The 26,575-nt window shown below is 41.4% G+C and overlaps 2 protein-coding genes across 2 annotated transcripts in view; one reads left to right on the forward strand and one right to left on the reverse strand.

Moving 5' to 3' along the window:
- The window catches only part of LOC114668786 (zinc finger protein 665-like), a 67,389-nt gene extending 62,872 nt beyond the window's left edge, over positions 1-4,517 (reverse strand). Inside the window, exon 1 of the mRNA XM_028824763.2 lies at positions 4,440-4,517. The gene's annotated coding sequence lies outside the window, so the exon portion shown is untranslated. The remainder of the gene's footprint in view (positions 1-4,439) is intronic.
- LOC114668858 (zinc finger protein 271-like) overlaps positions 4,515-26,575 on the forward strand; it is an 82,433-nt gene continuing 60,372 nt past the window's right edge. Inside the window, exons 1-2 of the mRNA XM_051934596.1 lie at positions 4,515-4,615; positions 6,602-6,937. Coding sequence (XP_051790556.1) covers positions 6,640-6,937 — 298 coding nt within the window. The 5' untranslated portion in view covers positions 4,515-4,615; positions 6,602-6,639. The remainder of the gene's footprint in view (positions 4,616-6,601; positions 6,938-26,575) is intronic.

Genomic DNA, 26,575 nt, shown 5'->3' on the forward strand with positions numbered 1-26,575 from the left:
TAACAAGTATGGTGACAGGATTGTATTAAGAAATAGATATACCAAGAAGAGGAAGATGAAGATGAAAAAGGAACTTAACTTTGCTGAAACATACAGCCTATAACATTAGAAGAGAACTGAGTGAAATAAGGTGTGGGCCAGATTAGGCTGATATGTGCAACTGATGATGCTAATCTTCTGTTTTGGCAGTGTGCAATGCAAACAAGGCCTGGAACCAACTGCAGGCCTTGTGTCCACTACCACGCAAAGCAAAGTCAGATTTGTTAGTGCACTAAACCTGTGGAGCTTTAGAAAGTGGAAGAAACACAAAAACAAAACACAACAGGGGAAACATGGAGACTGCACAGGGGCAGTTAAAAACCTGAGCTTCAAATTCAGACTGCTGGAGCGGTAAGGCAGGAACACCAACCTCAAATCATTAATGACTTGTATAATACTCATTAACAAGCATCACTGCTTGGACTTTACAACCAAAAAAAAAACATTTTCCATTCAATTAATTTACAGAAATGTATGCTTAGATAGATAGATAGATAGATAGATAGATAGATAGATAGATAGATAGATAGATAGATAGATAGATAGATAGATAGATAGATAGATAGATAGATAGATAGATAGATAGATAGATAGATAGATAGATAGATAGATAGATAGATAATTCCAAAATGGATTAAACTCATTTTTTTCCTCAGAATTCTACACACAACACCCCATAATGACAACGTGAAAAAAGTTTACTTGAGGTTTTTGCAAATTTATTAAAAATAAAAAAAAAATTGAGAAAGCACATGTACATAAGTATTCACAGCCTTTGCCATGAAGCTCAAAATTGAGCTCAGGTGCATCCTGTTTCCCCTGATCATCCTTGAGATGTTTCTGCAGCTTAATTGGAGTCCACCTGTGGTAAATTCATTTGGTTGGACAGGATTTGGAAAAGCACACACCTGTCTATATAAGGTCCCACAGTTGACAGTTCATGTCAGAGCACAAACCAAGCATGAAGTCAAAGGAATTGTCTGTAGACCTCCGAGACAGGATTGTCTCGAGGCACAAATCTGGGGAAGGTTACAGAAACATTTCTGCTGCTTTGAAGGTCCCAATGAGCACAGTGACCTCCATCATCCATAAGTGGAAGAAGTTCGAAACCACCGGGACTCTTCATAGAGCTGGCCAGCCATCTAAACTGAGCGATCGGGGGAGAAGGGCCATAGTCAGGGAGGTGACCAAGAACCTGATGGTCACTCTGTCAGAGCTCCAGAGGTCCTCTGTGGAAAGAGGAGAACCTTCCAGAAGGAAAACCATCTCTGCAGCAATCCACCAATCAGACCTGTATGGTAGAGTGGCCAGACGGAAGCAACTCCTTAGTAAAAGGCACATGGCAGCCTGCCTGGAGTTTGCCAAAAGGGACCTGAAGGACTCTCAGACCATGAGAAAGAAAATTCTCTGGTCTGATGAGACAAAGATTGAACTCTTTGGTGTGAATGCCAGGCGTCATGTTTGGAGGAAACCAGGCACCGCTCATCACCCGGCCAATACCATCCCTACAGTGAAGCATGGTGGTGGCAGCATCAAGCTGTTGGGATGTTTTTCAGCGGCAGGAACTGGGAGACTAGTCAGGATAAAGGGAAAGATGACTGCAGCAATGTACAGAGACATCCTGGATGAAAACCTGCTCCAGAGCGCTCTTGACCTCAGACTGGGGCGACGGTTCATCTTTCAGCAGGACAACGACCCTAAGCACACAGCCAAGATATCAAAGGAGTGGCTTCAGGACAACTCTGTGAATGTCCTTGAGTGGCCCAGCCAGAGCCCAGACTTGAATCCGATTGAACATCCCTGGAGAGATCTTAAAATGGCTGTGCACCGACGCTTCCCATCCAACCTGATGGAGCTTGAGAGGTGCTGCAAAGAGGAATGGGCCAAACTGGCCAAGGATAGGTGTGCCAAGCTTGTGGCATCATATTCAAAAAGACCGGAGGCTGTAATTGCTGCCAAAGGTGCATCGACAAAGTATTGAGCAAAGGCTGTGAATACTTATGTACATGGGATTTCTCAGTTTTTTTATTTTTAATAAATTTGCAAAAACCTCAAGTAAACTTTTTTCACGTTGTCATTATGGGGTGTTGTGTGCAGAATTCTGAGGAAAAAAATGAATTTAATCCATTTTGGAATAAGGCTGTAACATAACAAAATGTGGAAAAAGTGACGTGCTGTGAATACTTTCTGGATGCACTGTAGGTAGATAGATAGATAGGATTTTGTATATACAGTGGAATCTGAAAGAATTCAAAAATCCCTTCACTTTCCGCATGCTCTGTGTTGTAAACTTAATTTTAAAAGGATATTTACCATTTTTGCCTTTCAATATACACTCAATAACCTATAATGATAATGTCAAAATGTAGTTTCATAAAGGTTTGCAGATTTATTAAAACTCAGCTGATGTCAAATTGAAATCTCTCCTTTCTACAGAATAAGTATTCAGACCCTTTGCTGTGGCACTCCAAATTCTCTTGCTTCTCAGCCAAGGCAGAGGGCTCACCCACAATTCTGCCTAAGAAGTTGTGAATTTCCCCTTGGGATTAATAAAGTATCTATCTATCTATCTATCTATCTATCTATCTATCTAAGAACAGCCATGAATAAAGAATGGGACCAAAACATCCTCCGAGAGCAACTTCTCCCAGCCATCCAAGAACAGTTTGGTGAGGAACAATGAACAATCCAGAATGATGGAGCACCAGGCCATAAGGCAAAAGTGATAACTAAGTGGCTCAGGGAACAAAACATCAAAATGTTGGGTCCATGGCCAGGAAACTCCCCAGACCACAATCCCATTGAGAACTTGTGGTCAATCCTCAAGAGGTGGGTGGACAAACAAAAACCCAAAAATTCTGACAAACTCCAAGCATTGATTATGCAAGAATGGGAATGTATAGTAGAGCTGCTACATAGAAGCCACTCTTGAATAAAAGGAATATCATGGACCACTTGAATTTTGCCAAACAGCATTTAAAGGACCCAGAAAAAGAGGAAAAAGATGAGACAAAAAAATAAACACTTAAGGTAGAACTTCAAGCACTATTTCTGGCAAAGAACAGGCCCTGCTTATCACCTTCCTGATATTATCCTTACAGTGAAGCATGGGGGTGGCAGTGTCATACTATGTGGTGGTTCTCAACAGCAGGTTCAGGGACAGGAGTCAGAATAGAGAAAAGGATGAAGGCAGCCAAACACTGAGAGGTCCTTGAGGAAAATCTGCTCCAGAGTACAAACACAACCTCAGACTGGGTCAACTCTTCACCTTTCTGCAAAGCAATGACCTGACGCATACAACCAAAAGAATGCTGAACTGGCTCCGGGCTAAGTTTCTGAGTGTCCTTAGGTGGCCCAGCCAAAGATCACACTAAAACCCCATAAAACATCTGTGGAGGGCCCTGAAGATGTCAATTTACAGATTCTTCCCATATGATCTAATGGAGCTTGAGAAGATCTGCTGGAAGGAATGTGCTGAACTGCCCAAATCTAGGTGTGCACAGCTTAAAGTGACTGACATAGGAAGAATCAAAGCTGGGATTGCTGTCCAAGGGGGGGGGGTTCTACAGAGTAATGAATTAAGAGTCTAAATACTTACATCAATGAGATATTCAAATTAACTTTCAGAAAAATTACAAGCCTTTCTGAAAACATGTTTTCACTTTGCCATTATGGGTTATTGAGTGTAGATTTTTTGGGCAAATTTACCCATTTAAAATTAAATGTACAACACAATAAAGTATGCAGGAAGAGAAGGCCTAAATACTTCCTGAATCCACTGTATATACACACATTGCGATGTTGATGACCAGCCTTTGCTAGTTATTAATATTCAATTTATAGTACAGAAATAACTGTCAGGTGCTTCAATTTTCTCCCACGCTGCATATTTGTATTTATTCCCAATTCGTATCCACACCTACTCTGCTGCACCGTCCCAGGCTCCACTTTTTTCAGTTCGTTTATCTCTTTTACTGATCAGAAGTGTGAACCCCAACTGACCCCTGACTGCTGGTCACCAATTCCTCTATCGTGTTTTAACGGGACACCGCGGATTGAAAGGAGAAATGAAGGCAGAAATCAAATCGCTGTGTGTGGAATGGGCACGAGAGGGAAACGACTGAAGGTGGATGGCGAAGATGAGGAGGAGACGGCGGCGATGGGATGTACAAAATTGACTCGAAAACAGGAAGTAAACTTGAGACACAGACACCAATGACTGAATAGGTAAACACGCAGGCGGCCACAGGGGGATTCACTCGAGCAAAGTTAAGTGATGGGCTGATGGATTCAAACGCGCTGTTCGCCTCTCATTCAGGCAGATGTACAGTAACTCTGATTGGACCGAACAAAATCTCACACATTCATAAAGGTGGCATTCCTAGACCCCGAGCACTTACCCTCAGTCTGTGTCTCCGGCATCGGAGTTTTGAAGCGAAGGCTTGTAGCGAAATCAGCAGCGTGACGTCACAAAGCGCGACGGAAACTCTTGCAAGTGTGCCGCAAGGCACTGAGGTATAAAGTTGCGGTTGAGCGCGAACAAGTTTATAAATAATCACAAAGAGATCGAGAAAAGGTAAGTGATCGGGGGGTCTGGGGATACGACTTCTACGAGTTTTTATAGTGGGTAAAACGAGCAATCGTACTTTTACAATCGAATGTCCGCTTTTGCCTTTGAATAAGGCTTTTTTGTAAATAAATGTGAAGTATATTAGAATAGCGCCATTCAATCTGAGGACCCTAGTGTCCTGTTTATGTTTTAGATAACTCTCAGCGAGAAACGTGTGCCCTTATGTACATATTTTAGCGTGCTTTGCACACATCCAAGTGGGATTTATTTTACTAATCTTTGAATTTCATTTCTTATCTGAAAGTCTACTTGTAATATCTTTTTTCTCATCGTCTAGGGCGATGATCGAGTGGTAAATTCCTTATGCGAATATATCAGAAATGTGCAGAATTGCCTCGGATATGGAGATGCTGGTAGAAAGCGAGAAGAATTAGAAATGTTTATTAAAAAAAAAAAAAATGTGTGGGTGACATTTTATGATTTCTGTTTTTCCCGCCCCCTGTGTTCCCTGTGCAGGGACAATGGCCTGTTAAAAGAGCAGTGAGGAGTTGGGTTTTATAATATGGCTTTTAGGTTATGCATTATTTTTTGAATACAATTAAAGTATATTTATAAACTTCAATGTCCATAAAAAATATCTTTGAATGTGCAAAACTAAAAGGCGAGTCAGACTATATCTGCTGTTTTTCAACCTCCTAATGAAGGTTTTGCAGCTTCCCTTACTAGACAAGCTAAGTTCAATGTCCCAGGAGTTGGTTTGTATTGTCGTGGTCTAAAATACCTGATCCCAGTCAATCGATTGCACCAGGCGCTAACTATTGTCGAAGTACCAGTCGCCCCCTCCCACGTGACTCATTTCCCCCTATACAGTATAACTGGAGGCAATAAACAGAGGCAGAAGGAAGCGTTAATCAGTCTTTATTTTCTATACATTTTGCATGCAAGAAGTAGCAGTCCAAGTGGCACACACACCAAGCTGGCAGTGAATAAGTGTTACAAAGAGAAACTGGTGCCATGCTGTTTTATACATTAATAGTTACAGTACAGTTCCAAGGAACTCCTTATATTGGAAAAAGACCTTTTAACATTATTGGTTACATTCTATTGTGAATGGGATATGGCAGACCAGTAATACCTTAAATGGTCCCAACTGACCCCGATCAGTGACTTGTGCACATCCTTTCTCGGCAGCCCATATTTAACTCGAAGGTCTGTTAGTATTTGCTCTTACTCAGATGTCGCGATGTCTTTCATGCAGACAGGTTCCAGCTTCTTCCTCTGCTTACCACAAGTTCCTGTTTAGAGCTGTCGGCTAACTTGACCACAAGAGCATCTGCAGTTTATTCTTACCTAAAGACTTGGTACAGACTTCCTGCACTTTTGAAGCAGTTTAACTGTAAACACTTTGCTTTGACAATTTTATAATGTATTAATGCTTTTAGAATTCATATATTGCGTAAACTTTTAGCAACGTTAACCTTTAAACAAAAGCACATAAGAATGAGAGACTGTGCCCAAACACAGCAGGTAATGGAACTCGTTTTCCTTTTTAACAGCGCACCTACATCACGTGCTAGGTGTGCACCAAAGAAGGGTTCAAATCTGATTTCCACAATGTCACGTTTTATCTTGTGAATGTTGAGTCCACTGCTCCACACAACTTTTTTTTTTGATCTATGTGGGTCACCGACCCACCAGACACTTTCCAGTACATATCAATTCAGGTCCTAATCCAGAAGAAGTTTCTGGTATTCCTGCTCCAAGTGAGGTTCACTTTGATATAATTAGAATATTCATGAGGATGATGTTTTGTTCTTTGTTTGGCCACTGCCCTTGGATGCTATAAGTTATCCTATCTGGAGCATGTATCTCCAGACACCTCATCTTGAAGGATGAACCTTAACTGAGAGGGTGTCATAAAAAGAAATATAAATGTTTTTGTTGTTCTGAATGGTGCAGGTTTGATGTAATAAAATCTTGGTGTTTCAACAGCAAGGTAGAAGCAGCTGCCATTTACTGTAATTGCTAAGATGGATATGAAAGAGGAGACGTGTGAGGCCGACATTGATACCTTGGACATATTTACTGTGCAAATTAAGGAGGAGGAAGAATCTGGAGAGGAGTCTGTCTGGTATGAACAGGGCAGTCCCGGCAGTACGGATGACAATTATGAACTGGCAACTGTGGGCATTAAAGACGAGGAAGAGGAGACGTCTGTCGGCATTGAGATGCACAAACATAAAAGCGTGAAGCATGTTAAGCTCGATGTGAGATCTAACTCTAGGACTCAAGAGGAGCAACCATCTCCTACACATCAGTCTAAAGAAAGTAAGTGTAAATTAAAATTGCATGTATGTTTTAAAGTTGAGGGTATTGGCTTGAAATGGGGGTTTAATGCTTTTAATTTGAAAATGCTCAGAGGTTTAATAATTTTATTGTATGTATGTATATATATATATAATATCTCTCTATATCTATCTCTTCTATAATCGCTACTGTGGCTGTTCGTTTGTCTGTCCAGGATTTTAAATCCCCTGCAGCTCGCAAACCTTTTCACCTATTGACTTGAAATTTGGTACACATATACTACGTGACGTCTACTATCCGGTTTCGGGATGATGATTTTATTACTCATTTTATTTTATTGTAGAATCAACTCTCGACTGGGTGGCTGTGTGGCGCATGCGTATGGGCGCCATTCTCATTCTCTACCACTTTCGCTAATCATTCTTGCGGCAGATTGAAGATTTAAGTGCCAGATTAAGTGAAAAATGTAAAGAAAAAGTACTAAGTAATTGCAACACAAAAAATAACTTAATCAGTTTTAACGCGAAAAGATGCCAACGAAAGAAGGGAAGCAGCGGGCTGCTAGGGTGGAGAAAAGAAGTGCTGCTCAAGAAGCAGCAAGCACATCAAACTCTGAACAAACGAATGCTAAATGTACAGAGAAAGAGGATGAATACTAGGAATGCTCAAGTGTATTCACAGCAAGTTATCGTGCAGTGCGCCATTACTGGTATATATATATATATATATATATATATATATATATATATATATATATATATATATATATATATATAATATATTCACGGCATTCGTAGTCTGTGTCACAATCTGATTGTATGGGTGGTTACCTACCAGGTAACGCTTGTGGTTGGCCAGCAATCTGCTAACATCCGCCACGGTGCCCTCAGTTTGTGAGGAGCAGATCATAGAATGGTTGAAAAATAGTTTACTGTCAAATAAATGCAAAGAGTACGCGACACGTGTTTCGCCCTCATTCTGGGCTCATCAGGTGTACACACTCTGCACTCCCTCTCGGGAATCGAACCTCGGACGTCAGCGCCAGAGGCGATGCCCCTAACGTTTCGCCACGGCGTGTGGTTCGTTTATTTGACAGCATGTAGATTGGGGTAATTACATTCACGATATATATGTGTGTGTGTGGCGGCCGGCACGGTGGTGCAGTGGTAGCACCGCTGCCTCGCAGTTAGGAGACCCGGGTTCACTTCCCGGGTCCTCCCTGTGTGGAGTTTGCATGTTCTCCCCGTGTCTGCGTGGATTTCCTCCGGGCGCTCTGGTTTCCTCCCACAGTCCAAAGACATATAGGTTAGGTGGATTGGCGATTCTAAATTGGCCCTAGTGTGTGCTTGGTGTGTTAGTGTGTGTCCTGCGGTGGGTTGACACCCTGCCCGGGATTGGTACCTGCCTTGTGCCCTGTGTTGGCTGAGATTGGCTCCAGCAGACCCCCGTGACCCTGTGTTTGGATTCAGCGGGTTGAAAAATGGATGGCTGGATGGATATAGTGTGTGTGTGTGTGTGTGTGTGTGTGTGTGTGTGTGTGTGTGTGTGTGTGTGTGTGTATTTATGTATATTATATAACACACACATACACAGTGGGTATAGAAAAGAATCCCCTCCCCCCTTCGAAATACTCCCTTTTTTTTTTTTCTTTTTGCTTTACAGCCTAAACTGAAAACACACAAACCAATATTTTTTCCAGCTTTACTTACTCAATGCAATCTATAACATCCAAGTGAAAGATATCACAGCTACAGTTCAGAAGAATTTTAAAAAATCAAAAACAAGACGTACCAAGATGAATAAAGGATCAGCTCCCTCCAAAACTCAATCAGGTGTAAGTGCCCACCATTTGCATTGTAGACCACGGTTACTGGCGTCCTTCCACCTGTGATCAATTGTAAGCATTCATTCCCTTGCTTGGTAGTACAACTGACTATGGGTGGCAAGCCACCTTCAGAAGATCTCGGGGATAGAGTTGTGGACAGACATAAGGCAGGAGATGGAGACAAACAAATCTCAAAGGCTTTAACGATCCCAAGGAGCACATTAAGGTCAATAATAAAGAAGTGGCAAGTGTTTGGTACTACTAGGACCCTCCCTGGATCCGGCTGTCCCTACAAACTGGATGGAAGAGCAAGGAGGAAACTGGTATGAGAGGCTACCAGGAGGCCAATGGCCACTTTGAAGGAGTTACAGGATTGGTCATTGTGTGCAGGTGACAACAATTTCACAAGCACTCCACAATTGTGGCTTGTTCTGGAAGGTCGCAGGGAAAAAAACATTTCTCAAGAAAGGCCACATTAAGGCTCGTTTGAGCTTTGCCGGAATGCACCTTGAAGATTCTGATGCCAAGTGGAAAAAGGTCTTATGGTCAGATGAGACCAAAATCAAACTATTTGGCCTCAATACCAAACGGTACACCAATGCAGCTCACCATCCACAACATGCCATACCTACAGTAAAGCATGGAGGTGGCAGCATCCTGGTGTGGGAGTGTTTCTCTGCTGCAGGGCCTGGGGCTCTCATTGGGGTAGAAGGAGAAATGGATGGGGTAAAATACCATCAGATTCCTGAGGAAAACCTGCTACCCTCTGCCAGAACGTTGAAGATGGGCAGAATGTTCACCTTTTAACATGACAATGACCCGAACCACACAGCAAAATTGACCACACAGTAGTTGAAGGAGGAAAAAAAGTGAATGTCCTCCTGTGGTTCAGTCAGAGCCCAGACCTAAATCTCAGTGAAAATCTGTGGAAAGATTTGAAGATTACAGTCCACCAATGCTCACCATCCAATCTGACCGAACTTGAACAGTTAAACTGTAAAGAAGAGTGGGGGGCAAATATTAATAGCTCAACCTAGATGTGCAAAGCTGATAGAAAAGAATCCCAACAGACTCAACACTGTAAAGCAAAAGGGGGTTCAACAAAATGACATTGGGGGGGGGGGGGGGTGATCCTTTATTAATCTCAGTATGTTTTTGATTTTTTTTTTTTTTTTTTTTTATCATTTTTCTGAACTGTAGCTGTGATATCTTTCACTTGGATCTTATAGGTTGCATTGAGTAAGTAAAGCTGGGAAGAAATATTTTGTGTGTGTGTGTTCATTTAAGGCTGTAAAGAAAAAAAATGGGAATATTTTGAAGGGGGGGATTCTTTTCTATACCCACTGTATATATACACAAGTTGCTAACTTAGCAATAAATATTTTATCTGTTCTTGAATGGTTTTTGTGAGTTCAGGCTGAAGTGGTGGGTAGTAAGGATCAGCTGTGGTCTGTTTTGTCATCATTTTCAAGTGCTGCTCTCTTCCAGGGGAATACTTCTGGGAAGTTTGTGAATGTATTCTGTGAGCATGGGAGAGGAGAGGCTGAACCCTGCCATTTTGTAAAAGCTTTGTTTATTGCATTAAGAAAATACCCCAACTGGGGTGCTATAAGAAGTTAAATATTCCTTCCCTTTTCACAATCCCTCCCAAACCTAAGATAGGATCCTAAGGGTATTGTGTGCATCAGGAGAAAGTAAATGCACAGACGGCAGTGTAATGTAGGCAAGAAAGAGCAAACCTCGGGGTATTGCTGCAATGCAATGAGCTTAATCTCCAGCACACTGGGGATCCTGCCTAAACCCACTCCTTAAATTGTCATTTTCACCCCAGCAATAGTAATCCCACATAATGCAGTTTGCCGGTTTAAAATCCAGTTTTAATTTTGAGTTTTAGCAACAAATGAGGAGAGTTAAGCTGCCACTGTACTGTTGTAGCTTGTCAGATGAACGTTGATGTGACTGAGGTGTCTGTACTCTGCTTTATTTAAAATGTCCGCTACATACCCAGAAAAGCAAATGGGCATTTTGTTTTCTATTTAAATGAAAAATACTTTTTACAGTCCATTGTAAGGACAGGTACTCACTTCTCAGATTTCATTGTGTCCTCATTGGTACAACTTAATCTGGCAGTTACTTTGCAGACAACATTCTCTAACCCTTTGAAAACAAATCTACAAAGTTGCAAGCAGGTTTAGGTATATATTGGACCAACTGTCCCCCCAAGGCTCCACCCACGTAGAAGTGAAACTGGACAAACTTTAAAAATCAATAAAAGAAATGTGATTCTGGCCAAGCAGAAGGTAGGTACACTCCAATGTCAAACGTTGCCGCTTTATCTGATCGTGTTCTGCTCTGATGGGAGAGCGTCCCCCGTGTGGGGAGAAAAGCACATGGCCGTGAGATCTCTGGCAATCGGCAGCTACCCTCTAAGGCTGGCGTCCTTCAACATCTGCAATAAGATGCTGCAGATGTTCTATCAGACGGTTGTGGCGAGCGCCCTCTTCTACGCGGTGGTGTGCTGGGGAGGCAGCATTAAGAGGAAAGACACATCACGCCTGGACAAACTGGTGAGGAAGGCAAGCTCTATTGTTGGCATGGAGCTGGACAGTTTAACATCTGTGGCAGAGCGAAGGGCGCTCGGCAGGCTCCTATCAATTATGGAGAATCCACTGCATCCACTAAATAGTATCATCTCCAGACAGAGGAGCAGCTTCAGCGACAGACTGCTGTCACTGTCCTGCTCCACTGACAGACTGAGGAGATCGTTCCTCCCCCAAACTATGCGACTCTTCAATTCCACCCGGGGGGGTAAACGTTAACATTTAACATTAAACAAAGTTATTGTCTGTTTTTTCACCTGCATTATTATCTTTCTTTAATATTATTTATTGTATCAGTATGCTGCTGCTGGAGAATGTGAATTTCCCATTGGGATTAATAAAATATCTATCTAACTAACACTGGGGGGTTGCCAACTCCAGTCCTGGACGACCACCGTGGCTGCAGGTTTTCATTCTAACCCCTTTCTTAATTAGTGACCTGGTTTTGCTGCTAATTAACTTCTTTTGAATCCATTTTAATTGACTTGCGCTTGAAGACTCATTGTTTTTTTTGGTTTTTTTCCCTTAATTAGCAACCAAACAATAATGAGACACAAAATGAGCCAAAACATGACCAGCAAACTGTGACCATCATACAATATCTGAAAATAAGGAAAGATGAAGGTCTCAGGAATGCTGATCTGCTTGGGTCCTCAAAACTTTTTAACAGTGGTCTTGAAAAAGAGAAAATCAGCAGTTTCTGAAATGTCTGCTAATGAACAATGAGAGCAACAACAAACAATGGAATTAAACAACTGGTATAATTAACAATGAGAATACGCACCTAATTAGCAACTGATTGGAGTGAAATTGGTTGGAATTTGAGGCTCTGACTTAGTTGGTCTTCTGTTGGCTCACTAACTTCTCATTTCATTTCTGTTTGGATTCCATTTAAAGAAAGAAATGAATAAATTCAGGTGAACAAATCTTAAAAAAAAAAAAAGTCAACTAAAATTTAATTCAAAAGAAGTTAATTAGCAGCAAAACCAGGTTACTAATTAAGAAAAGGGTTAGAATGAAAACCTGCAGCCGTGGTGGTCCTTCAGGACTAGAGTTGGCTACCCCTGCTTGTGGAAATGCAAATTTAAGTTAAAGCAACGGTATTTATAAGGAAGTGCACTTACCGTTTGTGTGTTGTTTTGCAGCCGCGAGAACGCGGGGCCGTCTATCGGGTGAGCGCTGTGACGTGCTCGTGGAGCCAACATAATGGCCAGTCCATCTCTGGCTCCCCTGCACGTGTTCAGTTTTACACTCCGGCATCCTCCCAGTCTGCCCAGCTCAGGCGGTTTAAGGTGAGGCGCGCCTGAAAGAAAAAGCCGACATTTAGATAGATATTTGTGTAAACAGGATCGAATCAGAGATGGGGATCCTGTGTTGTAAATAAATTAATTTACTTACTGGTGAGTCGGCAACGGGAGTGCTTGAGCTCCGCATATCCGTTGGCCGTCCAGGGGGAGGGCTTATACGCGCGACCTACAGGGGTTCGAGTTTAAATACAGAGTTGCTGTCACTGCCCGTGGCATGAACATGCTAGCGTCTACCTAGATGGGGTGGCAGATTGGCTGGACAATCTTGTCGGTTATATTTAAGAAGTTACCGGCCAACAGGGGTCATCAGTGGACCTAAAGGCGAGGTAGGATAGATAGATACTTTATTAATCCCAGGGGGAAATTCACATACTCCAGCAGCAAAAAATATTAAATTAAAGAGTAATAAAAAATGTAGGTAAAAAACAGACAATAACTTGAATAATGTTCAACGTTTACCCCCTCTGGTGGAATTGAAGAGTCGCATAGTTTGGGGGAGGAATGATCTTCTCAGTCTGTCAGTGGAGCAGGACAGTGACAGCAGTCTGTCGCTGAAACTGCTCCTCTGTCTGGAGATGACACTGTTTAATGGATGCAGTGGATTCTCCATAATTCATAGGAGCCTGCTTCGTGCCCGTTGCTCTGCTACGGATGTCAAACCGTCCAGCTCTATGCCAACAATAGAGCCTGCCTTCCTCACCAGTTTGATTAGGAGTAAGCACTGCTGAGCTATTGGAGGAGCAGTTGTAATTTTTGTCGGCTTTGTAAATTATTCTTTTGTACATATAGTTGTATATCTCTTAGTGATAATTTTTGGTGATGGTATGGTTTTTGATTTTGGGATTGGTGCAATTGTTTTTCTTTTTGTATATACACGCACTTGTTTTTGTGCATTTTTTTTTTTTTTTCTTTTCCTGTTAGAGGAGCTTCTGGAGCCAGAGATAAAGGAAGACTACCTGCATTGTTGGAGTGTGTGTAGTTTTTATAGGAGTGCACTGTTTTTGTAAATACACCATAATATTTCCTTTTTTCATCTTTATTTACAAGAGAGCTGCACAACCAAAAATGTCCTTCATCACTGACACTTCTTCAGAAATAAATAAACTTGCACTTTTCACCCTTCGGTTTTTGTCTGTGTCTCATCTCTCCACTCATCCTGTTCAGTTCATGAACTATCAAATGTCCAGCGTGTAGGCTGGGGCTGCTTTCCCACTACATGGGATATCCCAGTGCTCTAAAGCACACATAGCTCTGATCTGTCTCTCTCCCCTCCCTCCTAGAGAAGCCTTATGTCACAGGTGATGAACTCCAGGCCTGGAGGGCTGCAGTGGCTGCAATCTTTCATTCTCTTTTCCTAATGAGTGACCAGTTTGCACTGCTAATTAACTTCTTTTCCCTTCATTTGAATAGCCCTGTTTTTAAGGATTAACTCCTCTCAATTGATCCTTTTCTTCATTAAATGGCAGCCAAACAGAAATGACACGTGAAACAAGCCAACAGATGACTGGCAAAATTGGAGCTTCAGACTCCAACCAATTATTTAACAAGAAGCCAATTCTTGCTGTTAATTAAACCCTTTATTTAATTCCAGGATGTACTGCTGTTCTCATTTTGCCACTGCAGACATTCCTAAAACTATTGATTATCTGTTTTTTTTCTAAGAACACTGTCAAATTGTTTTGGTGGCCTGAGAGATCAACCTTATCAAGACCTTCACCTTTCTTTATTTTCAGATATTGTGTGATGGCACAGGTGAGTTGGTCGTGTGGCAGCTCATTTTGTGTGTCGTTACTGTTTGGCTGCTAAATAAGGAAAAAGAAACAACTAAGGGGCCTTAGTCAAGTTAATTAAAATTAAAGCAAAAGATGTTAATTAGCAGCAAATTAATTAAAAAGAAGGTTAGAATGAACACCTGCAGCCACTGTGGCCCTCATGGACTGGAGTTCGACACCCGTGCCTTAGGTGGATGTGTTGGGTTGTCTAAGATCTCCGCCAGGCTCATACAGTTTGAATTTGTCCCATTAAAGAAGTAGAGGAGCACTTTCTGCTTAAACATATAATGGGGGGTTATATATGTCACTGGTGTGTTACAAAGCTGATTAGTTCTGATTTCTACCTGCTATGGTGCTGATCAAGTGTCTCTCATATTTTGTGTGTGTGTATATATGTATGTATATATAATATGTGTATGTTATGTATGTATGTAGCTTGCAAACTGAAACTCTTTAATAATCGTGACAAATGAAGATCATCACTTTTCACCTGCAATATTAAAATAAGTACAACATATAATTTTGAATAATATTTTCAAAGTATGTTGGCCCATTGATGTGGTTCTGTAATGTAATCAACAAAATGTGACCAGTAATCTTGTAAATTGGGTTTAACACATGTGATCTATTCATTTTATTCTTTCAGCTTTTTGGCGATGTGGACACTGAAAGTCAGTAACCGACAGCAGATAAACACCAATTTAAAGTAGAAAGCAATTTTCTTTATTCTTGGTGAGTCAGAGAGGCTGCAGCAGCGCCTGTCAGCTCAAGTTTTGCTACAGCCCGCGAGCCTGCTAGCAGGATAGAGAGGCTTTCTTTTAATACTCCAGTTCGTTGACAAGACTAAAAAAAAAGAAATGTGGCAGTTCATTTTGAGTTCATACATAGGTTGCCATGACCTGTGTTCGCATCCTGGATTGAACATGCAAAATAGCACAGTGTCTTTTACAAATAAGAGTTGTCAGCAAATTCACAGTCTTGGATAAAACACATCTACTAGCTTAGCAGTTCTAGCAAGTTTGCCCTAATGGTTATGGGGTGTATGCAGCTAGAGCAGATTTAGACAATGCTCACTTCCTTATACTTTTTGTAAGCACATTGCTTATACAATATCAAGGGTTACATAAAGGTTAGTTCAGTACATTACATTAGTTACAAAGAAATTACATTCTTATAGCTTTGATATCTGCATTAGATTACATTTTGTTCAATTAGCTTAGCATATCCTTATTTAATACATAAGTGTTGTGCTTCTTATAATTCTATTAGCACCATACTTTTATTATTTGGAAAGACTGAAGCACCTTAGTTCTAAATAGTCTTTCTCAGCATGTAGTTGTAATACAGTTAGGGCTGAGCAATATGGACTTAAATTGATATTGCAATTATTCTGAAGCAAAATACAATATTCAGTATATCTCTTTGTTCTCAAAACACCTTAAAGACTGAATATCAGCACACTGTGTAAACCATAAATCTGGTATATTTTCTCACATTGATAATATAAAATACTAGCCAACCCGCGGCGTAACATACGCCGCATAATTATGTATCGATGGATGAACACTTGCTGAATGACACAGTTGTCCAAATGGGGTGGGTTTGTGGATACCAGTGTGAGTGAATGAAAAGATGGACCTCTGGAGAGAGCAACATACAATTGTCCGTGACTGAAAGCGGGATCGTCTGTGACGATGGAGGCCACGCTGGTGAAAGTTACTTCGTCGGTAGGGATAAGTTTCAGCACTTGTTCATTAAGGTGTAGCGATTCTTCGTTGTTGACGCTTAATATAGCTTGTGTACTGAGTTGTTCCGGAGTCACAGTTGAGAAACACTTTTTTAATGTCTTTTAAGCACAGGGAAAAAAATTAACATGTGAAACATCCGTAATGTAATAAGCCACCAAGAAAAGTAACATTGCGATAATGCACGCTACGATCCGATCGCTGTAAACAGAAGTGAAAACAAAATCGAGGCCGATGCATTCTTTAACTGCCTTGTAGCGCAATAGTAGTGCTGCTGTTTTGCAGTAAGGAGACTGTGGAAGATTTTGGGTTCGCTTCCCGGTTTCTCCCTGTGTGGATAGCGCTTTGAATACTGAAAACACCGGTATATCAATGTAATGAAGTATTATTATTCTTATGCGTCCAGCGCTCTCTCTCTCGCGCGCCTGTATGCGTGTGTGTCGCTCTCTCGCTCGCTGCACGTGTTCCTGCAGGCATACCAGTAAGTGAATGAAAAGATGGAACTCTGGAGAGAGCAACATACAACTGTCCGTGACTGAAAACTGGTTTTGGCAGATACATGCACATCTTTTTGAAAGTTTGGCCCTGTGCCTTATTAATTGTCATCGCAAAGGCAAATCTAACAAGAAATTGTCTTCGTGTTAAAGTAAAAGGCAAATTATCCATGACAAACTGTTTTACATGCTGCATACCAACCCGCATAATCACGCCGCTTTTTTAATGTTTTTTAAGCAGAGGGAAAAAATGAACATTTGCAAAATCCGTAACGCCGCTTTCAGTAAGTACAATGCACACGCGTTTAATTTGTCAGCCACTTTTTGCCAGCCGTCTCTTCTGGTTTGGGCTGCTTTTGCAGTGTTACCGCTTGTGCATATTAAATCTTGAAATCCTTCGAGTAACTAACTAACACCCACCCACCCAGCTTGTGAGAAAAAAATGTGCCCGTTCTTTCATCATTTTGTTGCAGCCTATCAAAGACTTGCTGATCATGTTTTCTAAACTCAATATACAGTGGAAGCTCGGTTCACAACCATAATTCGTTCCAAACCTCTGGTCGTAAACCGATTTGGTCGTGAACCGAAGCAATTTCCCCCATAGGATTGCATGTAAATACAATTAATCCATTCCAGACCATACGAACTGTATGTAAATATATTTTTTTAAAGATTTTTAAGCACAAATATAGTTAGTTAATTATTACACCATAGAATGCACAGTGTAATAGTAAAAACATTGAATAACACTGACACAAACACCCAGGCTCCCTGCTCAGCTGCATGGCATGTGCAGTGCATGCGCAGGCTCTCTCTCTCTCTCTCAGCAGCACATGAGCCTCCCCACCCCCACCCCCCCCCCCTCTCTCTTTCAGCAGCACTCGAGCCCCCCTCCCTCTCTCTCTCTCTCTCTCTCTCTCTCTCTCTCTCAGCAGCACACGAGCCTCCCCACCCCCCCTCTCTTTCAGCAGCACTCGAGCCCCCTCTCTCTCTCAGCAGCACGCGAGCCCCCACCCCCTCTGTCTCTCTGCTTCGGGCATTTCTCCCCTGTGTAGTGTGTGAGCGAGTGAGGAGAGAGAGAGAGAGAGCAAGCCAGTACGTTACAGTGAGCGAGAGCAGGCTCGAAGGCAATGTGTTCCTGTGGTATAGCGGGTCCATAGCTCCCCTTCAAAAGGCCATTTTTAATCAGGCGACTGACAGTAGTGGAGTCAGGCACAGAGAAGGTCAGCTGCAGAGAGAGCGTCTCGACTGTTGCTGGGCCTGAAGCAGGTGAGACGCTAATGAAAAAGAGGCACAGGGCTTATTGGTTTTTAAAGACTGCTTCCTTCATTGTGTTTTAACTTCAGTTTTAAAGGATTGAGCTGCTTTCTCTTGCGCTGCCTGTGTGTGCCTCTGTCTCTCTCTGGTGCTGCCTCTTTGTGAACCAAGGTTCCACGGAGGTTGACTAATGAAAAGTCAACGTGGCTCAGAGCTGCAAGTGGACTGTGGCACAGACAAACAGAAATGACGGCATGTTTTCCGAGGCGTCGCGTCTGAGTTGGTGGGCGTGGCTCTGTGATTTTTTCATTGTATCCAATGGTCTAAGAGTTGGTGGGCGTGGCTCCTTCCTGCGTGCGCCATTGGCGTCTTACTTGTCGGCGGTTTAGTGAATCCACGTCCCTTCCGGCGTGCTTTCCATGGGTGGCTACTTGTCTCCCGGCTTAGTGAATTTTATATATAGATTAGCTACAGAAACTGACCACTTCTTCCCCCCACCCCCACCCCCCCCCCACACACACACACACCCCTTTCCCCCCCAAAATAATATGAAACAATTAAATGAATAGCCGTGCCTCAAAGAAACCTCTAGAATAACATGATTTTAATAATCATAATTCATTACATTTATATAGCGATTTTCTCGGTTCCCAACCATTTTTATTTTATGACTGTACTTATTAGAGTTTCCATTTGCATGTTTTGCATTCAAAACCTTGCTGGCACCATGTCTGCCAGTTACAGAACGTTACTGTCTCTGTTTGACTGCTTTACATAAGGAAAGACGAAGCTCGTAATTGATTACATCATAGATCATAGTACATGTACGCATTTTTCATGATTTATATCCTTTGTAATGGTTCCAAATTATGTATTTGCATGAGGGCTGCTGTTCAATTTTACAAAATTGTAGTTAATCACAGTTAAAATTTCAAATCAAAATTAACAGTTTATTAACTGCAATTTATCATTTCCGTCAAGCAAATTAATAAAAAGAAATACATTCCATCCATTATCCAACCCGCTATATGCTAACTACAGAGTCACGGGGGGGGGTCTGCTGGAGCCGATCCCAGCCAACACAGGGCACAAGGCAGGAAACAAACCCCGGGCAGGGCGCCAGCCCACCGCAGGGCACACACACACACCAGGGACAATTTAGGATCAGCAATACACCTAACCTGCATGTCTTTGGACTGTGGGAGGAAACCCACGCAGACACGGGGAGAACATGCAAACTCCACGCAGGGAGAACCCAGGAAGCGAATCCAGGTCTCCTTACTGCGAGGCAGCAGTGCCACCATGCCGCCCTAAAGAAATACCTTGGTGGCTAATTTCTACTACAAAGCAGATTTAATAATAATTTTCCACCAGTTCAAGAGATGATACCCTAGAAACAGAAAACTAATTTCCCAATGCTGGTCTCTTGTGAACATTTAGTTTAAATTCGTTACATTGCTCATTACTTACAAAAACATAACTATATATTTTGCATAGTTATTATAAAATAAAATTTTGGTACAAACTGCTTTTTCCTTATTTTGTCTTCTAATAGAGAGATGAACCCCATATTTGTAATCAAAATAAATGCATTTCCTTGAACAAACATTCATTACTACCCCATTTCAGATTACAAGCAGGTTAGATTTGAAAGAACAACAATTTTTAAATATGTACCATGGTTATGAATTATAACTGATAGCCTGATAGGGTTAGTTATTTCAATGTTTTAAATTATCCATTTTCCTAGAATGTGTCATTTTATGAATTATAAAATAAATCTTAACTATCTCAACATTCAGCCCAGATGGATAGGAATATTAGCCTGATCAATTTGCACTGAGCATGGTCTAATTTTATTAATTTCCAATATTAAATAAACTATGGCCTGCATTATAACCTACCTAGTGTCAGGCCAACAACACACTATGTCTGCTTTGTGGAGGTGTGAGTGAGATACCAGGAATGGAGCTGCTCTGACATGTGTAGCGCATGCACCTTGATATTTCAGGTCAGATATCTCATTATGGTGATCAAAAAAGCTTGATAGCGAGCGTATTAGTCGCCAGGAACAGGGCTGACCCTCTGACATTCTGTCTCTCACTCAGATCTTATACCCTGATGGCTTCTTTTACAGGTGGACTTGGTTTAGCAGACCTCACCACAGTGGGGTTTACACTGCGTGTATCGTCTTTCTCTGGATGTGCCACTGCACTGCATTAAGTGACTTTCTTAACCTTCAGTGTGTGAACGCAGCAACAATGACAGTGATGCACAATCTCACACAGTGCACAGAGCTCATCTGTCGGTAGCTGTAGCGTGCCATGGAAATTTTAAACTCTGGATATTCTTTTCATATACAGTTACCTGTTTTATCTTTAGATGCCTTACTGCTTAAACTGTCATCTTCGCAAAATCAAATCCTTTCCAAACAGCAGAGATAACCCTACCTGTTCTACATGCTTCTTCTAATCCTCGGCCTATTTTGTTCATACTCAGCGTCTTCAGGCTACATGACGTAGACACACTTAGACAGGTAGTGGAATTTAATGTTCAGAAGAAGTTGCAGAAAATTTAAAAGTCCAGAACATCACAATATTGGCTTTTGCATATTGATTAAATATCCAATCAAAGTCAATATATTGACAAGCCCTACCTCATTCATTTATATTTATTACTTTGCACCTTATTTGCTATGGCTGTGGCTCACTGTTTCTAAATGCACAAGCACCACTGATTGTAATAACAATTGATGCATCACACGCTTCAACTTTTGGTTAGCAATGTTTGTAACACAGTAACTCACCATGTGAATTAGTGCAGCCCAAGCTCTTACTGTACATTTTGAATTGCTACGGCTGTACTCGTCCCTCTTCCTACTATTCTTATCTCTCCTCTCTGATTTTGTGAATGGCTCTCATCCTGCCGGCTAGAATCCTCTTCTTCTTTTGGCTGCTCCCATTAGGGGTTGCCACAGGAGATCATCTTTTTCCAAATCTTTCTGTCTTCTCCATCTTGCTCTGTTACACCCATCACCTGCATGTCCTCTCTCACCACATTCATAAACCTTCTCTTACGCCTTCCTCTTCTCCTCTTGCCTGACAGCTCTATCCTTAGCATCCTTCTTCCAATATACCCAGCATCTCTTCTCTGCACATGTCCAAACCAACACAATCTCTCCTCTCTGACTGCTAGAACAACAAGTAAATAATAATAAAGTGAAATTCACACGCCAGGAGACTCTCCACACTTGTACCGTATATGACATAAAAATAAGCCTTTTTTTTTTTTTTTTATTATTGCTCAAAGCACACAATACAGAATTGTGACGTAAAAAAATATAAGAACTTGGACTGCAAATAAGTCAAAACATGAGGAAGTTGGCAGTGGCAGAGAAGTACGTAAGAGTTGTACAGGATATGTACGAGGTTAGTGTGACAGTGGTGAGGTCTGTGGTAGGAGTAACAGATGCATTCAACATGGAGGTGGGATTACATCAGGGATCAGCTCTGAGCCCTTTCTTATTTGCAATGGTGATGGACAGGTTGACAGACAAGATTAGACAGGAGTCCCCATGGACTATGATGTTTGATGATGACATTGTGATCTGTAGCGATAGTAGTGAGCAGGTTGAGGAGATCCTGGAGAGGTGGAGATATGCTCTAGAGAGGAGAGGAATGAAGGTCAGTAGGAACAAAACAGAATACATGTGTGCGAATGAGAGGGAGGTCAGTGGAATGGTGAGGATGCAGGGAGCAGAGTTGGTGGAGGAGTTTAAATACTTGGGATCAACAGTACAGAGTAACGGGGATTGTGGAAGAGAGGTGTAGAAGAGAGTGCAGGCAGGGTGGGATGGGTGGAGAAGAGTGTCAGGAGTAATTTGTGACAGACAGGTATCGGCAAGAGTGAAAGGGAAGGTCTACAGGATGGTAGTGAGACCAGCTATGTTTTATATGGGTTAGAGATGGTGGCGCTGACCAGAAAGCAGGAGACAGAGCTGGAGGTGGCAGAGTTAAAGATGCTAAGATTTGCAATGGGGGTGACGAGTGTGGACAGGATTAGAAATGAGGACATTAGAGGGTCAGCTCAAGTTGGACGGTTGGGAGACAAAGTCAGAGAGGTGAGATTGCGTTGGTTTGGACATGTGCAGAGGAGAGATGCTGGGTATATTGGGAGAAGGGTACTAAGGATAGAGCCGCCAGGCAAGAGGAGAAGAGGAAGGCCTAAGAGAAGGTTTATGGATGTGGTGAAAGAGGACATGCAGGTGATGGGTGTAATGTGCATACGCACATTTTCTGCTAGATTTTGCAAACTGGCGACACCCAGTGTCAAAGCAGTGCTTCTATTCCAGCGTGGTTACCCTTTCTTTTTTAGATTCACATCCCTGATACAGCTTTATCAAATACACTGAAATTAACCACATATTGTTTATAACTGTTTAAGGTCTCTGATTGCAATCAACCTGTAACCATATAATGGTCCTCAGAATGGCCAAACTACTCCAAATACCATAGCTGCACTGCTACTCTCAGTGCACCACTCGGAGTATTTTAACCCATTGTATGTGAATGTGGAATCACCGCTGTACAGCAGCTGATTGGAAAGTTCTACGGCGGATTGTGTCAAGAGCAGAAATTGGGATACAACTGCTAGCCCTGGAGAACATTTATAGCACATGGTGCCTCAGCCATGTGCACAGTCTATTTGAACTTCTCCCATTTGGCAAACGCTTCAGAGCCTTTCCTGTAGGGACCTCGCGGTTCAGAAACCGTTTCATCCAAAGAGCTCTAAACGCACTCGATCAGTTCATCAAGTACTCCTTGTAGAACTGTTTGTACTTATAAGTACAATCACCTCACTGCAAACTTGCACTACAGTTGTAATATTGCACAACCTGAGCCACAATACAAACCATTTGCACTATATGTACATGTATGTTGTACTTATGCTTTCATGGTGTGTATTTTTCATTGTTTTTATCTTTATTATTCTTATTTTTTATGATTCTATAGGAAAATAAGTTTATGGAGAATTGTACCATACAATAACAATAAAGGATTTCAATAGAAGAGAACGCATATTTACAGATGATGATGACGACTGGTTTCTAAGTCTATTTAGATTTCCAAGCGCTATCTTCTTGGAGCTCCTGATATCATTTTTAAAATATTAATGTATGTATATTACATTATATATTTTTAACTTCATTTAAATAGTGTTTACTGTTAATAATTAAATATTTGGGGGCACGGTGGCACAGCAGGAGCGATGAACTGGCGCCCCGTTTAGGAATTGTAGCTTGCTCGGACTGGCGTGACCCTGGATGGACAGATGGATGGATTAATTTAACATGTACTACGAAGATATTTCAATGTTCCTTAAAAGTTCTGAAGAATCGGCGTTCTAGGCTTACAGATGGCTTAACGTCTATTACAGAGCTGATTGTGTTGCGATTGGAGAAAGAAAAGGAAGGACAGGAATTGGGGGTTAGTACGACGCAGCAAGCATCTTGCGTGAGGCATGAACAATCTCTGGACGGGGCGCCAGCTCATCGCTGATACTGTGCCACTGTGTTCCCATGTTTAATAACATACTTTAACTCCTATCCTCATGAAAATGATATCAAGTATACATCTCAGTATTTAAATTGTTCAGAGGACTGTAATATCCTGAATGTAATGGATTCTGTGTCCTGTCGGTGTAAGAGAGAGCCTGTTTAAGAAGCATGTAGTGATTCACACACACAGGGCACATAGAAGATCAAATACAAAACAAAGCATTTAACGTGCTACTTTGGTTACAACAGGATCTGAGAAACTGTAGTAAATGTAACATTGATTTTAAGATTAAGTTTACGACGTTCGACTTTAAGCTTGTAGTTTATTTTGTCATTAAAGTGGAAATTGACTTTTTTCTCCCACTTTGTCCTTTTTGGTTTTTCTTTTCTCTGTACGCTTCCATCTGACACTCGGACGGTGAGCAATGAGTCGCCTTTTCATGGCGACTTTGATATCTGACTTTTTTATTTCACTCACTGTGCAACTTTCTGAACTTGCGAGTTTCTCTGAATCACTTGATCAACTTCTTTTTCACTGAAATTTTTTTTTCCCCTCATGCTTTTGTCATTGTCTTTTTTTTTTAACCAAACACTAAATGGGGAAGGTGATATTTATATTGATGTGCATATTTTAATATGCAAAAATTATGGGTGGAGTCGGGGTGGGATGGCAGGCGTGTGCACGTGCGTTACTTTAACGCTGACTGGGATTTATGGAGCTGAAGTGTGTGGAAGTTGGCTTTTGCACAGTTTTGTGCATCTGAATTGCTTTGTGTATGCACATTTCCACTTTTGTCCATACATCATGTTTTAGTGCGAGTTCTACACACAGCATTAATGCATGAGGCCCGTGGTCTTATGAAACTGATGAAAAAATAAAGCAATGTCAAATCTGACACCCCTCTACCCTCACAAAACTGGCTGTATCTTGGAAAGTGAATAACATGGGTACACCTGTGTGATGGGATTTTTTCCCCAGAATTTGTGTGGGATTTATGGAAAATCAATTGATTTGACATGGTATGACCCAGGTACATTTCCTAACAGTTAACTTTTTTTCTGTAATTTTTTGCTACTATCATGTTTTTTTTTTTCATTTATTTTTTATTTTTTTTAAATGTTTTCCAATCATACAGCATAAAAATCAGCATTATTGTGTCAGGATATATTGTCATGAGCACCAGGGGCCTCATGTATAACGCCGTGCACAGAACTCGCACTATAACATGGCATAAGCACAAAAGCGGGAATGTGCGTACGCACAGAAAAATCCAGATGCAGGAATCTGTGCGCACGCAAACTTTCACGTTCTTCCACTACATAAATCCCGATCAGCGTGAAAAGTAACACACGTGCACGCGCCTTCTCTCCCGCCCCAACTCCTCCCAGAATTACGCCTCTTTGAATATGCAAATCAATATAAATAGCCTTCTGTGAAAAGACAATGGGAAAAGCACGGGGAAAAATATAAGAATTTCAGCGAATACCAAGTGGAGGCAAAGGAAAAACGTACTATTTGTTGGTTTAAACAGTGGTATAATCAGCAAAAGGAAGTTGATCGAGTGACAGAGTGTCGGAGAAACTCGAAGGCTCAAGTTCACAAAGTCGCACGGTGCCCGAAATAAAAAAAGTCACATATCAAAGTCGGCGTGAAAAGGCGAGTCGTAACCCACCGTCTGAGTGTCATATGAAAGCTTATTAGGGTACAGACAAAAAAAACACGCACACAGTGGGGGGGGGAAAAAAGCACGAAATGTCAACTTTAATCTCGAAATTTCCACTTTAATCACGTAGTTTTATTTTGTCATTAAAGTAGAACATCATAAACTTCATCTTAAAATCGTTTATTTTACTAGTTTCTCAAGTAGCACGTTAAATGCTTTGTTCTGTATTTGATCTTCTATGTGTTCTATGTGTGTGAATCACTACGTGCTTCCGTTCTTTCTCTTTCTCCGACAGGACACAGAATCCATTACATTCGTGATATTACAGCTCTCTGAATAATTAAAATACTGAGATGTATACGGGATATCTTTTTCATGATGATAGGAATGAAAGCATTTTATTAAACATGGGAACATGGTGGCGCAGTACTTGTTCATGTCTCACGCAAGAGGCTTGCTGCGCCATGCGCGACCTTCAATGAAATAATTTACTACAGAACTACTGTCTCTTTCAAATGTACTAACCTCCAATTCCTGTCCTTACTTTTCTTTCTCCAAATACCCAATCGCCACACAATCAGCTCTGTAATAGACGTGAAGCCATCTGTAAGCTTAGAACGCCGATTCTGCAAAACTTTTAAGGAAAATTGAAATATCTTCATAGTACATGTTTAATTATTCTATCCGTCTATCCTTCCAGTGTCGCGTCGGCACCAGCAATAATACAGTGCAAGGCAGGAGCTATCCCTGAACTAGCTAGCGCTGCGGCACCGTGTCCTCACATGTTTAATTATTAACAATACAGATTATTTAAATAAAGTTAAAGTTTTATCTGTATACTGTAAGCAACATATATTTTGCTGTATTTCATCTTAAAAATTATATCGTCATCATATGCGCTTTATAAAGTGGAGCAGGTTGTGCAATATTATAACTGTAGTGCAAGTTTACAGTGGGGTACCGGTAATTGTACTTATAAGTTCAAACACTTCTACAAGGAGCACTTGATGGACTGATTGAGTGCGTTTTATAGTTCTTAGGATGAAACTGTTTCTGAAGCGCAAGGTCCGTACAGGAATGGCTTTGACGTGGTTCAGGTAGTGTGTGCTTGAAACTGTATCACGATAATTCTCTTTCCAATCAGCTGCTGCTGTGATTCCTCACTCAGATACAGTGATATAAATACTCCAAGTGGTGCAGTGAGAGTAATATGGAAAAAGATGATCCACTGTGGCAACCCTTAACGGGAGCAGCTGAAAGAAGAAGCTGCATTGAGAGTAACAACACTAAAGCAGTTATGGTATTTGGAATACTATGGCTATTCCCTGGACCTTTATATTGCCTCAAGTTATTTACAATCGGATGCATTACACTAATAAACAATATGCAGTTAATTTCAGTGTATTTATAAAGCTGCGTCAGGAATGTGGGTCTAAGA

Source organism: Erpetoichthys calabaricus, chromosome 1 (genome assembly GCF_900747795.2).
Source record: "Erpetoichthys calabaricus chromosome 1, fErpCal1.3, whole genome shotgun sequence".
Classification (NCBI taxonomy): domain Eukaryota; kingdom Metazoa; phylum Chordata; class Cladistia; order Polypteriformes; family Polypteridae; genus Erpetoichthys; species Erpetoichthys calabaricus.